The 13,689-nt window shown below is 39.0% G+C and overlaps 1 protein-coding gene across 2 annotated transcripts in view; it reads right to left on the bottom strand.

Annotated features, from left to right (window-relative positions):
- plppr2b (phospholipid phosphatase related 2b) overlaps positions 1–13,689 on the bottom strand; it is a 61,454-nt gene that overhangs the window by 20,394 nt on the left and 27,371 nt on the right. For both annotated transcript variants that reach the window (XM_084931027.1, XM_084931028.1), the window contains exon 3: positions 13,312–13,500. In XM_084931027.1, coding sequence (XP_084787153.1) covers positions 13,312–13,500 — 189 coding nt within the window. The remainder of the gene's footprint in view (positions 1–13,311; positions 13,501–13,689) is intronic.

Genomic DNA, 13,689 nt, shown 5'->3' with positions numbered 1-13,689 from the left:
TGACTGAGGAAGAATAAAGTAGTCGTGGTAAGTCACATGACCACTTAAAGACAAAGCAACAAGGTGATATATACCAGTTTTTAAATTGTGTTGATAGGCCACGTAAAACCAGAGTCATGATAAAAATGACTCTGTGTTTTTTCCTCAATAGCTTAGTCGCGTTTACTGTCTAAGGACAGCGCTAGCAAGTACTCTCTGCTTATGAGAGAGAAAAAAAATGGGGAAAGTTTTAGGAGTGACAGCAAGAGAGAGAGAGAGAGCGAGTTTTGAGATGTGAGAGATTTGTGTTTAGCGTGTTTGGAGTGTGTAGTTAATGTGTTGTCTTGTGTAGTTAGTGTGTAGTGTTGTGGATAGTTTTGTGTTGTGTGTCAGAACAATGAGGCGACTGCTGTCTCCAGGTAGAAACAGGAGTGATACACCTGCTGCTGTCAGACCTGCAGGTATCAGGCTGTGATGTTCTCCTTTATAGTGGACAGAAATAATTTTTTTTGGAGTGGCACAAATAATTTGTGTGGCATCTTATTTAATGCAGAACAGCTGATTGTTCTGTAAATAGTTTGAAATGGTTATTTAAAAAATCAAGGTAAAAGGTAAATGGATGCAAATAACTTTGTTTGCAAAACTTGTACATAGGATTTTAAAATCGACAATTTATATTTGCATTTAAAGTTATGAAATATAATTCATTAAACATGTTTGTGGTTGTTACAGTAAAAAAATAAAAAAATTTCTACTCTGATTTTATGTTTTTTGTCTGATTTTAAATCAGTTGTGTTAATACAGAATATCAAAATGAAAACATAACTGTAAATTCAGACATGTGAGGTTGTGCTGAAAAGGATGATACCAAACAAGGCAAAGTAAATCGTTTTTAAAGGGAAAATGTGGAGGGAAAATCAAAAGTAGTTAAAAATGGCCAATTATACCCTGGACCCCAGAGGGTTAAACGTCTTTTTAAAGTAACGCAATAGTTACTTTTCAAGTAATTAATTACTTTTAGAATATTGTAACTCAGTTACTAACTCAGTTACTTTTTTGAAGAAGTAACTATAATTAATTTCAAAGTAACTTGCCCAGCTAGAGCCTGAACTTCAACAGGTAACAAAAGCAGTGACGAGCAGTCAGGCTTGAAGCCTCCATTTCTGCTTGTTCATGCTTCTAAAGAATCACTGTGGAATTTGCTTTGTAGGAAGTGTCTTTGTGTTGGTGTTCATATGTAAAAACTGAAGAAAAGATGGTATGTGTATCCTCATTAGGATAGGAATTTGTGTTGGTGTGTGAGCCTGTAGCCTGAGATTTCTATTGTTAGCTGGTTATTATGTACGTGTTTCAGGTCATTTTAAAGAGAAACAAAAACGTAACATAACGAGTACTTGTGGCTTTCTCTGCTTTTAATTATGCAACGTACTTCATTACTTTTCTTGAGTAACGACCAAAACACTGCCTGGGTCTGAGTGACAGTTGATTGTGGGATGTGCTTTTGCCTGCTTTTGTAAGCATGACTCTGCACACTCAATCTTGCTTCACAAGCGAGCAAGCATCAACAAGGATGAAAGGGTGATCATTATTATTTTAACATCAGAGAAAAACAGCCTGTTGAAAACCTAATTTTTCAGAAATGTATTGTAAGACAACAGAGCCGTTAACAGGCATCTAATCGTCAGCTTTGTCTGTAAAGGCAGGACCTGCAAACTCATGTTTTTCTGTAACATCAGATGTATCCAGGGTGTTCAGTCAAGCGTCACTTTCAATTTCTCAGCCCCTCCGCAAAGAAATATACGAGAGCTCCTTCAAAAAAAGACATCAGATCACACACAGACACACAATATACGTAGAAAACAGACACACACACTCGTTCGCAGGATGCACTGTGAGTAACAACAATCAGGAATCAGTGATGCAGCATTAAATGTTGGTTTGACGTCACGACGTATAAAAAGCACGTAAAGCTTTAGGCAGAGTGTGAAAATGTAAACCGATGCATCCATTCCTTCCTTTGTTTTTTTGTTCCAGATTTGCGAGGACTTTTCTTCGCTAACACCTCGGGCACATCGTGAGAAAACAGTAAATTTAGCTATCCATTTACACTGTGAAATGCTCAGAGTGACTCACATTTGATGCAGTGCTACATTCCTACTCTATGTATTTACGGTTTGTGTCATTTACGCGTGTCTTGATAGATGTCCTTTACAATTATCCACGGTTTAAAAATTATGTAATGCTGAAAACGGCTCTTCGTTGGTTAATGTGGAAAGAAGCAAATTGAAAGAAAAAAGCCTTCATAAGGATTACACTGAATCTACATAAGGCTTCTGCAAATATCACATGACATCTGTTGACACTGCAAGCCCAGTGCTCTACTTTAAACACACACGCACGCAGATACACGGCCAGCCTTCGCACAGACTAGCAATGGTAACCATGACAATTTAGCTTCATCATCACCCACACTCTCTCCATCCTTCTCTGTATCTCTAGCTCTGCTTTTACTCTGTTTTTATTTTTTTGCTTTTTTTTTATAGGCCAGCTTTCTCAGGTCTTTGTGGAGGAGAAAGTAGGCTACCAGAAGCATCTCCCTTTTTCACTGTTTTTCTCTGATATAAATTTTTAAAAAAAGTCCTTTCTTGCCTTCTCTCAATCCTCTAAGATTTTAACTATGACCCCAATATTCTTCATTTCCCATTTTCTCTTTTGTTTCTTTTGCATTTTCATCTCTCTCGTTCTTTGAGTCTCCCCCTCCCTGTCCTCTTCCTGCTTTGTCTCTGTTTTTTCTATTTATTTCTCTTTCCATATCCTCATAATCTTCTCCCCATATAAGTTTCCTTCCATCTGTGTCCTCTTAAGAAGAAACTGAGGGATCCTGGCTCAGTGTGGGAAGAGACCTTGCAGCTAATCTACCAGAGTGCGAGTATATTGGGGGATTAGGGTTCTCATCTGCGGGTTAGACCATGTCTTACAGGCTATCACAATGGGAGCAGATAGCTGGTCAGGCGTATCAGCATGGGCCCTGCTGTCTTCATTTTTAAGACCTCAACCGAGTATGACTGGCAGTGACAGGATAAAGCTGTGATTATCCCTTATTATCCCTGCCCTTTTTTCACTGCTCCACCTCATACACATGATGACGCAATGATCTCGCCATCTTTCCTTCACAAACACATACAAAGTAAAGAGCGATAGACACGGCTCGAGACACTGTGTTTTGATGGTCACTGGTCAAACAGCTTACAACTTTTTTTTACCAGTGCAAACCCCTTTAGATTATGAAAAGTAACTTATAATTCTAATAATTCATCAGTGACAGTCGGATAACTGTTGCACAGGAAGTAGAATGGATTATCTATAACTTGGAAGAGTTCTCTATCATTTCAATCCACACATATAAGTGTCCTTGAGACCCTACTGCGAACTAAACGTGTCTTTGTCAGTTTAAAGGTTTTAAGGATCAGGACACAATACAAAACATCAGGTCCATTGCATGTCTTAAAATTAGGTAAATACATCCTCAGGTGAACAACATCACATCACATATTAAATTGTTATTATCTATTAAACAAAAAAACTAAACCAAACGCAGAAACAGTGTTTGCCCAACTGATACAGAATTTTAAAGACATATAAAATTTGATTTATGGGCAGATATTTTTTTCGTAGACAAATAAAACATAAACTGATTTCCCCAATATTTGTGTAGTTATGTGTAGTTTTATGAGTGCCTACTGAGATAAAACAGTAATGCCATTTAATTATGTTTGCAGATTTGAAAAATGAAGGTATGTGTTAATACAATAGTAAAGGAGGAAAGACATCTGAGACAGGGCCATTTCAAAATAATTGTATACCTATCATTTAGAGTGAAAAAGATTATTTGCAAGTGGAAAAAGTTCACCCCCAATGTCTGACCATGCAATGCTCAAAGAAACTGCAAAGATATAAAGAAAAACAAACCAAGAGCTGCTTCTCAGATGAGCCTCAGTTAGTTAGATGTTAAAATTCTTGACAACTGGAGAAAAATGTGAAAAAAAAATCTGTTGTTTGGAAGTGTTGGCAGGAGACGCTGTTCTCTCGAAAAAGAACATGGCAGCAGCTGCAGAGCTGCATCTGAAAAAACCACAAGACTTTAGAAACAATGTCCTTTGGACAGACGAGACCAAAGTGGAGATGCTTGGCCATAATGCACTGCACCATGTTTGGCAAAAATCCAAATACACAATATCAGCACAAACACCTCACACTAACTGTTAACTACAGTGATGGAGGGAGGATGATCTGAGATTGTTTCACAGCCACAGGACCTGAGCACTTTGCAGTCGACGGGTCAACCATGATGTCAAAGGGTTCTAAAGTAAAATGTGGGACCGCTGTCCGACAGCTAAAGCTTGGCCAAAACTGTGTCATGGAACAGGACGATGATCCCGAGCACAGCAGTAAATCTACATCAAGGTTTTGCAATGGCCGACTTAAACCTCAACGAAATGCTACGTTGGGGCTTTGAGAGCGCTGTGCATAAATAAATGTCCCTGAAAGTGATTACTTTAGTTTAGGTTGTACTGCTAAAGCTGGTTCTGCAAGCTACAGAGTCACAGGCTCTGTAGTTTTTTCCTCATTGGTTCTGCATTTTGGCTTATTTTTTGTTAAATGAATAATGACAGCGTGATTTGTTGCTGTTCATCTGAGGCTGTACTTACCCAATTTTAAGATCTGGTGAGAACCAGGTGAATTTTTTATGTGCTGATATGTAGAAGGTTGTGTTTCCTTTTTCACAATTGTTAATGCCAGTCTAATTACAGTCACCTTTTGACAGTTTAATACCTTCTCTAATGCTGATCTATGAAAAGGAGAAAGTACAGGGCTAATATTTTGTGATTTTACTTACTTCTTCTCCTTCTGGTAGTTCCAGACCATGCCATTTCCTCACCCTCAAGCAGCTGTCCTGAGTTTTTCCCAATGTTCCCCAGCCCCCTCATCTACTCATGCCAACAGTACACATTTGCCCATCATTTCCCTAATCAGTGTGCAGCCACTTTCACTCTGTTCCCTGCAAGAATGTCTTCTGTGCTTTTGCCTTCACATTCTGTGCTTATCTCTGTGGAGTCATTTTAACCAGAAAAATATTTATACTGGACTGCGTGCAGGAAATTTTGTTTCACTTTAACCTGGTTCTAGCATTGATAAGCACGTTTTCAGCTCTAAATGATTGTTTTCGCACACAGACACTGCTATGTGTGCTTTGTGTGACTATTAAGTCACACCAGAAACGCTGCTGCCTCTCAGGGCCCCCAGAAATATTTAAGGTCCCGCTCACAAATGAAGCTACTAAGGCATACATTACACTGATCAAAGCATTTTGTTAACCTCTGGGGCTGAAAAATAAAGCCAAGACAGAAATGCCAAAAACTACATTATTTGAATGGCCACTTGAGGCTGACTCTAAATGCAATCCCCATAGATTCCCACGTTAAAATACATAAACAGGTTTATAGCCTGTTTTAGGAAAAAATGGTTTGGTGGAACCTTAATCTAAATGCATCTGTTTAAACTAAGGTTTAAAGTTATGGATTATCTGGGTCTGACTGCTTTGACTGACAGGTGGATGCTGACACAGGCCCCTGATAGTTGTCAGTAGGGGTGGGGGAAAAAATCGATACTGTGTAGTATCGTGATATTTTGTTTGCTAATAATGTATCGATACAGGGACAGCAGAAATCGATATTTTGTTACAAAAAAAGTTTTTGTGGACTGGAACTGACTTCAGAGCATGTTGATCAGCTCCTTTTTCTGAGCAAGAATCCTGACATTCCTTCACTGTCCAAATGTGTTTAACTTGTTTTTTGGCAGCAATAAACATGACAGTTTACTTATTTTAATTTAAGACATGTTTTATTTTAATTAAGTTTAAAACTTTTTTATTTAATGTAAAATTATATTTTGTTTTAATTTACTTTCAAGTTCTTCAGTTGCTGAATGGGCTGCATAGTTTTCATAAATTGCATAGTTCAGAATAGCTATAATTGTACCAGATGGTTGCATTCAATTAAGTTGGACTAGACTGTAATACAAACCGTTCAAGTTTGTCAACAATAAAACTGACTGAAATGAGAGAAAGACTGAGAGTGAGACTTTGATATTAGATAAAATGAATATTGATAAAGTTTACCTTTATGTACAGAATCTGAATATCGCAAAATATTTAAAAAAAATTGCAATAATATCGTATCGTGCGTTAAGTATTGTGATAATATCGTATCGTGGGATGTATGGTGATTCCCACCTCTAGTTGTCAGCTAGGCTTCACCTCCAGTAATTCAAGTCTGGGCCTCTCTGCAGTGTTTGTAGTGTTGGTTCATTTTGAAGCATGTTTATTACACTCATCTGACACACTCTTCCAGTCTGTGGATGGAAAGCACTAACCAAGTTTGCTGAAAACTTCACATGCACTCAGTCAGCAAAACGTGGTGACTTCTAGCTCTGAAAAATCAACAACCACAGGCTTCAAAAGTTAACAAACAAAATATAGTTGACATCATAGTGTGTTATATACAGTTTAAAGCTCTCATGCACTGCAATTCAGCAAACCATGGCAACAGACACAGTAGGTAGCACTGAAACACACAGGATTAATCAAACATAATCAAGTAAACTACAGAGTGCAAACAATAAGCACTGAAAATACAGTGACGGCAGCATTACAAGCACCTTTTCACAGCAACTACAACATCCATGGTTTTGGAACGAAAATACTGGAAGAGTTTCAGTGTCACACTCAAATCTGTCCTCTCACCCAGTGGCTCTGCTCAGTCTTCTGTCTTTCATATGTGACTCCATTATTCATGAGGGATTGTGCCCAGGCTTAGCAGTATGCAAACTTCTGGTCAATTTGTATATGATTATTTTGTTAAGTTAGGCTTATGTGTGCACGAGTGTCCCAAAAATACAGAAGGTAACTGCAATCAATCTGAAATGTCTGTACAAAAGTACGAGTTCAGAGCCATCGTGATCCACGAAAGACGCTCGTTTCAGCTTTCCTTTACAGTTTATGAGTATGTAGTTGTATGTTTCTGTGCATTGGTGTGCATGTGTGCGAGCAGATTTCTTTTGGGCTGCTTGTCAAAGATGACAAGTCTGATTAGAATAACAATAGGAGGTAAATATAGAATAGAGAAAGGCAATAAATGGGAACAGGAAAAGCCCGGATTTTCTGAACATCATAATTTTCGAAACATTAGCATAACAAAGGCTCTGTCAAGGAGTATGATGGGGACCATTTTCATACATGAGAACTCCACTGTTGCTGGGCTCACCCACAGCCTTCCACCAATTTAATCTGCATGTCTACACCTGAGCTGGGAGTAAAGAGGGAAACCAATTTCCACATCCACAAGTGTTTACGACGGAGAAACAGAGGACTAGTTGTTGCCGGCTGCAGTTACAGCTGACATTTCCATCTCTTTTCTGAGATCTAATCGAACAGATTGGCTGTTGTGATGTAGCCGCATGTTACCACAGGAGGAAGAGTTTGGTTTGTGGTTACAGAGAGCAAACGTCTTCTAAAGAATTCACAGGTTAGAGCATATTTAATGACTTTGAGCCCAAAAAGATCAGCAGGGAAGGAGTTCAGCTTTTGTGTCCGACACCTTTGACAGAAATAACTCTAAAAAGATAGTTTGCTGAGGGAGAAGCTATCTTATTAGAGGTGTGAGAACATTACATTTGACAAAATCATGTTCTCTGAAATGATAAGCAGCAGGGTTTTTTTTATAGCCACCTTGTCACTGAGAATACTAACCAGTAGTCATGATGTCATCTGTCAAATGTCCTAATCTGATACGTCCCAGCACACAGACTGGAAATATAAGCACTGGCGATTTGTTGTTTTCTGTACAATCCAGGTTTAATTTCGTGAACAATTTCCTGTTTTTATTGCAACCAGTGGCAAAAACAAAAGAGTTGACACTAAAAGACTTGAAAGGCATTTAATTTTTATGCCATTTCTTCATTTTATGGTGTTAAGATCCACTAATGGAGCTCTTTTAATATCTCAAAATAACTCATTGTGACAAAAAGATAATTATCAAACAGCAAAAGAAAGGAAATTGACAATTAAAAAATAAAGCACTGTATCCTGTCTCTCCAGCTTCATCACGCTGATCTGCAAACACCCAGACATCTGACAAGCAGGAGCATCTCCTTCCTCCGAATGCTGCATTTATTCAAAGCTACTTTGCTTTCGCCAGTCCTCTTCCACTCCCACTATTGTTTCCCTTCATCACTTCAGACCCTGTGATGGCAAAAACAGCACCATACAGATTTTCATGCATCAAGAGCTCTCCCTTGATAAACTCTGGCATGACTGGATAATGTGGTCTGTATCCCTGGTTTGCCCCAATCCCCATCTTTCTGTCACATGGAATTGCATAATGCATGAAGGTTTTTTCCCAAGGTTTAACAGACAGCAGAAAACAAACTTGGAACTGAACCTCTTGTTTCTTCTTTCCCTCCTCCTTCCTTTCTTTTTTTGGCTGCCCTAACACTTCTTTTTCATTTTCTTTTCTTTCATTTCGCCATTTCTCTACCTCAATGTTGTAGTTTGTATTTGCTGTGTTTTGAACTCGTTCTGTCTCTGCGTCTCTCCTCTCAAAGAGCGCCCTCGCTGTGTCTTCTCACACAGTTTGAGAGGCTTATATTTAGCAGCATTAGAACCGAGCTCTCAAGGGCAAAGGTATTTAGCATTATGCCTCTGACCCACATAAAAAAGGTGGAGAAATAAACCTCTGCATTCAAAACTTCATTCATTTGCCGCACCCTTGTGTGTGAGTGTGCGTGTGTGTGTGTCCACGTGCTGTGAAAGCTCACACCAAGCCTGCAATTACCACTGGATGGATTGCAGTGTGATATCAACATGTGCACATAAGGTCTCCATTCACTCAAATACACTGAAATACACACACACACACATGCACGTACTTAGCAAATGGTTCAAATAGCACTTCACCTTGCTCTTTCAGCTTTGAGTGATGATTAAAACGAGTGCTGAAATGTCACCTGTAATGCATTTGGTACATGTATTGCACACGCGGGATGCTACATGCTCTGCACTGAATACTGTGTGTGTAAAAACAGAATTATCTGCAGTTGTGGAAAGTCATAGAGATCGCCTGCGGCTACTCTGACTAGTACTTAGATCCGAGCACTACTGCGTGCGCACACACACACACACGCACGCCGTTTTCTATCTTCACACACAAAAATGATTTTCAGTGGCCGCGGAGGAGATGTGTGCCGTCATCCTCCCACACACTTACCTTCACTGATGCACTGAAACCTACAGCATTTTTGCCAAGTACCACACAAGTGCCTTTATTTCACTCACCCTCTCACTTCCTCTCTGTGTGTCCCTTTAGCATTGTGCAGCATTCACGTACCGCACACACTCACACACAATCTGGTGTGTGTGTGTGTGTGCTATTCAGTTCTTACAGGTTGTTTGAGATGAACAAGATTTGCACTTCTTTTCAGCACCGTCAGCTTCAGCACAGACTTTTGGGTCAGAGAGATGGAGTGGACTCTGTTTTAACCAGTGCAAATCAAATTTTCACCAAGGCTAATGTGTGCTACTAGCTATTGCTTACCATTTTTTCTAACAAAAATATGTGAAGGACTTGATGGAAAAACAAATGGAAAATAAATAATTATATTATGAAAAAAAAAAACCCTCATGGAGCTTTTGATTGTAGTCCAGTGCCTTAGTCATTCAATCACCCTTGCTTGGGTGAGATTGCAGAAAACCATAATGGAAGCCAAAATTTATTCCAGGGTGAAAAAACAAGCTTAAATAAACAGATAAAAAGAAAAAGCAAGGCTTAATTTTAAAAAAGTAAATGGATCCTGAAACTGAAATGCACCCAAAAAAAAACAAATTCATGGTCACGCACCAGTGCAGAGGTCTGACAGATGTGTTGAATAGACCTGCTTAATCTTAAAACAGCTGAAAACTCTAAATATTTTATTTGTTTTAATTCTTCGCAGCATAGTCTGAACAAAGCGCTGGAGACATTCCTCAGAGACTTTGGTTTATAATGACACAATAGCATCACACAGTTGCAGAGCTGAGGCCAGTGAACTCGCTGTCATGTTCAAGAAATCAGTTTGAGATGATGTGAGCTTTGTGACATGCTGTGTAATCCTGCTGGTTAACATGGCAGTTACTGTTGCCTTTCTATCAGCTCAAATTAATCTGGCCATTCACCTCTCATAGCAGCATGGCATTTTCACTCAGAGAACTTTTTTTCAGACCATTCCCCATAAACCTCAAGAAATATTTGTGTAGGAAAATCCCAGTAGATCATCAATTTCTGAAATATTCAGACCAACCAGTCTGGCACCAATAACCATCACCCGCTCGTAGTTGCCCTTTCCCCCCCCTGTTCTGATGCTCTATTTGAACTTCAGCAGGTCGTCTCGACCATGTCCACACGTCTAAATGCATTGAGTTTCTACTATATGATTGGCTGATTAGGTAACAGTCAGTTGAAGAGGTGTACCTAATAAAGTACTGGGTGAGTGTATGTTGCTCCAGTAGATCAGTAGAAAAGTACAGAGCCATTTCCAGGAACGTGTACTGAAGGGTAGGGTACACATTCTGTGAAATGTTAATGGTGAGATGAATTATATAATGTTCAGCATATTGCCAGTAAGAGGAGATTTAAATGAAATTTGAATTCCTGAGTCATGCGTCTGACACTGTCTGACCTCACATATCTCTGTAGATGGAGACAAATGTATTCTGCTGAGCAGGTCCTCACTTCACTTCAGCTGAGTTGTTTAGTTAAAGTGCATTATATTAAGCATGTAGCACTTAGAAATGTGATGTGAACATCATTTCAGAACTTTATATCACTTTGAATGGTGACGTCCTCGTCTGAACAGAATTCGGCTTTATATGTGACACAAAATACAATACAATATATATAAAACATCACTTTTTAATTTGTAAAAGACATGTAAGGTATGACTTTACTAATCGTGTAGAAAATATCTTTTAATGCTCATTAACTTATTTAGCACAGCTCTGCAACCTCGCCTGAAATCCATTATTACATAATTGCCAGCCTTACATATCAATGCATATGCTTCCTGAAAACAAAGACGTACCAAAGAGCTTTGCACTTTGCCATCACATTCTTGAGGGAGCCTTTTCACGCACGTTGATGCATCTCATGATGTTTTCTTTCTCTCTTTTCTTTCTCTTTCTTATCTCCTCATTATGCAGATAGTTGAAGAAGTTATGCAACACAAGTGGCATAATTTTTGGATTAGAAAGTAGGATGAAAACTCTGAATCTAAGAAGAATAATGCATTTCTTTGTTACATTACAGACATATTTAATCTCATTAAAGTAGTGCACTATTTTATTTTGCTGCTTAAATGCTGTGTCAGCCAGAGGAGCACCTGCCCTGAGTGTCAGTGCAACACATGCCTTATCTTAGAGAGAACTAAACTAAACACATTCCTGCATGTGACAGATTCATTGAAAGGTTGTGCAAAGTTATGCAAAGACATTTCTAGGGGCACTCAAGCTATTTCACTGTTTATCAAAGGGAGTATCTCTCATCTCACAAAAACTGCAGTAAAATGTCTTCAGTGGCTCTGGAAGGAGTGTTGTGTAGTCAAAAAATTTAAATCTGGGGCTTTCACTTGGGTTATTCTAAAAAATAAATGGACTCTAATGGAACAAAAAAACCTTCCTGTATTCATTATAGAAAGTGTAGGTGTCAGCATTTCTGGAGATTCAGTCACACTAAGGGCTAGATGTCAGAACATCTGTCCTCATTTAATGGAGGGACTAAACGTAAATCTCCAGAGTTCCGTTTTAAATATTTTAACTTGGGCAAGACAAAGCAGCAAGTGTACATGAAAAGAGAGAGCAGCAAAAAAGAAGAGGGCCTAAAGGGAAAAAAGAAAAATCTGCACAATTTCTGGTGAATTTGAAAATAATCTTGAGCTATCAAAGATAGAATCCACACACACGAGATATGGATACTTTGTTAAAACAAGTGTTTGCACGGTCACTTGAAAGAGCTAGTCCATGTTGTGTTTGTAGCTAAAAGTCCGAGTCAAATTTGAGGGAAAAGTTAGCAAAATGTCTGCCTTTTTCATTGTTACTAAAGAAAAACTTGTGGGATGGAGCGTTATCTTCCAGAAAAAGAGAACACAGATGCTCTGACTTTTAAAAAAGCCGCTTCCCTTCTCCAGGCAAAATCACACCACTCTGCTCCCACTCTGTACCCCGACGCTTGGAGCCTGCAAGCATTAGAGCACACGCTAGGCTCCACCTGTGCATCTGTGATATGCATGTCAACTTTGGATGATTCCTAAACTGGTGGTAAAGTCTCACACAACCTAAATATCACTTACACACAATAATGTGCAAGTGATACATAAGTAAAACAGGCCAACTAATGATATATGTAAGTTTATAAAGTATATGTGGAGGATTTTTTTTATGTGTGCACTGCCCTAATATGTGTTTCTGAGGCAGACATGTCCTACTGCCAATTAATTGTAGGGCATCAAAGAAGTAGTCCCTAAGAGACAGAAGTCATGGATGCACAGCTTTGATGAGGATGTGAATGTTTCATTATTAATGATATTCAAATCTACTGATGAGAAACTATGCATGCTGTGATTAACTTGGGGTAATTACATGAATTATAGCCACTATAAACTGATTGAGTGCCAATGAAAATTGATAAATTCCTAAAGATAATTACTAAAAGAAAGCACTTTAACACTGATTGGTCTGATCTGCTGTATTATGACTGACAGTATTCAATTCTACTCAGCTACTGAAGATGCTTCTATATGCATATTGAAGTAACAGGTGAAAATAATGAAACTGTGCCTTGCAGACCTAAATAAGTCAGACCACTCAGAAGTGATGTTTTATTCTGTTTTAATGCAATGTGGAAATAAGGACAGACTTTCTGCACACTGTAGCTATCTCTGACTGCTCTGTGGAGGACAAATATAGTGCCCGTTGCCATGGTTATTACAGAGAACGCAACCACACAAACAGAGCTGCGAGTCCACGAGGATGCACACCTACGCATCGCTACCCTGTTTTAATCCATAAACACCACGTGTAGATGAGGAGGTACTGTCCATGTGCGAGTGCGTGTTTATTTCACATGCTGTGGGTGAATGTTGTGTGCATGACTGTCACGTATATTCATGTAAGATATGTGTGCGTGTGTGCAGGATATTCACATGTGGAAGTATCTTTTTTTAAATTTAAGTTGAAAACAGACTCACCGTCACAGTGGGTATGGCGGTGACGAGAGAGTAGACGAGGACAGGTGGAGCCTTGCTGTTTTCTTCTGGTCCTGGGTACGGCTTGGAGTAAGCTTTGTCAAAGCAGAAGAAGCCCTGGATGTGCACGGGGAACGTGTCTGTGTACTCAAAGTAGTACGCCAACAGAACGGTCCCTGCCATGATGACCAGCTGAAAATAAAACATATTGGTTCCAGCTTTAGGATTGGATCCACAGGAGAGTGTAGGAGTTGGGAAAGAGAAGACAGCCGTAAAGAAGAGAAGTGGAAAATACTGTTGCGGGTTTTTTTTTTAAAAAAAAAAGAAAAGGGGAAAAAAAGAAGAGATTTTTCCTCCACAGAGCAAAATGATGGATGCTTC

Source organism: Perissodus microlepis, chromosome 6 (assembly GCF_051167445.1).
Source record: "Perissodus microlepis isolate ML-2025 ecotype Zambia chromosome 6, ASM5116744v1, whole genome shotgun sequence".
NCBI classification, from domain to species: Eukaryota; Metazoa; Chordata; class Actinopteri; order Cichliformes; family Cichlidae; genus Perissodus; species Perissodus microlepis.
Note: the sequence above shows the minus strand (reverse complement) of the source record. Positions and strands in the feature narration are given on the sequence as shown.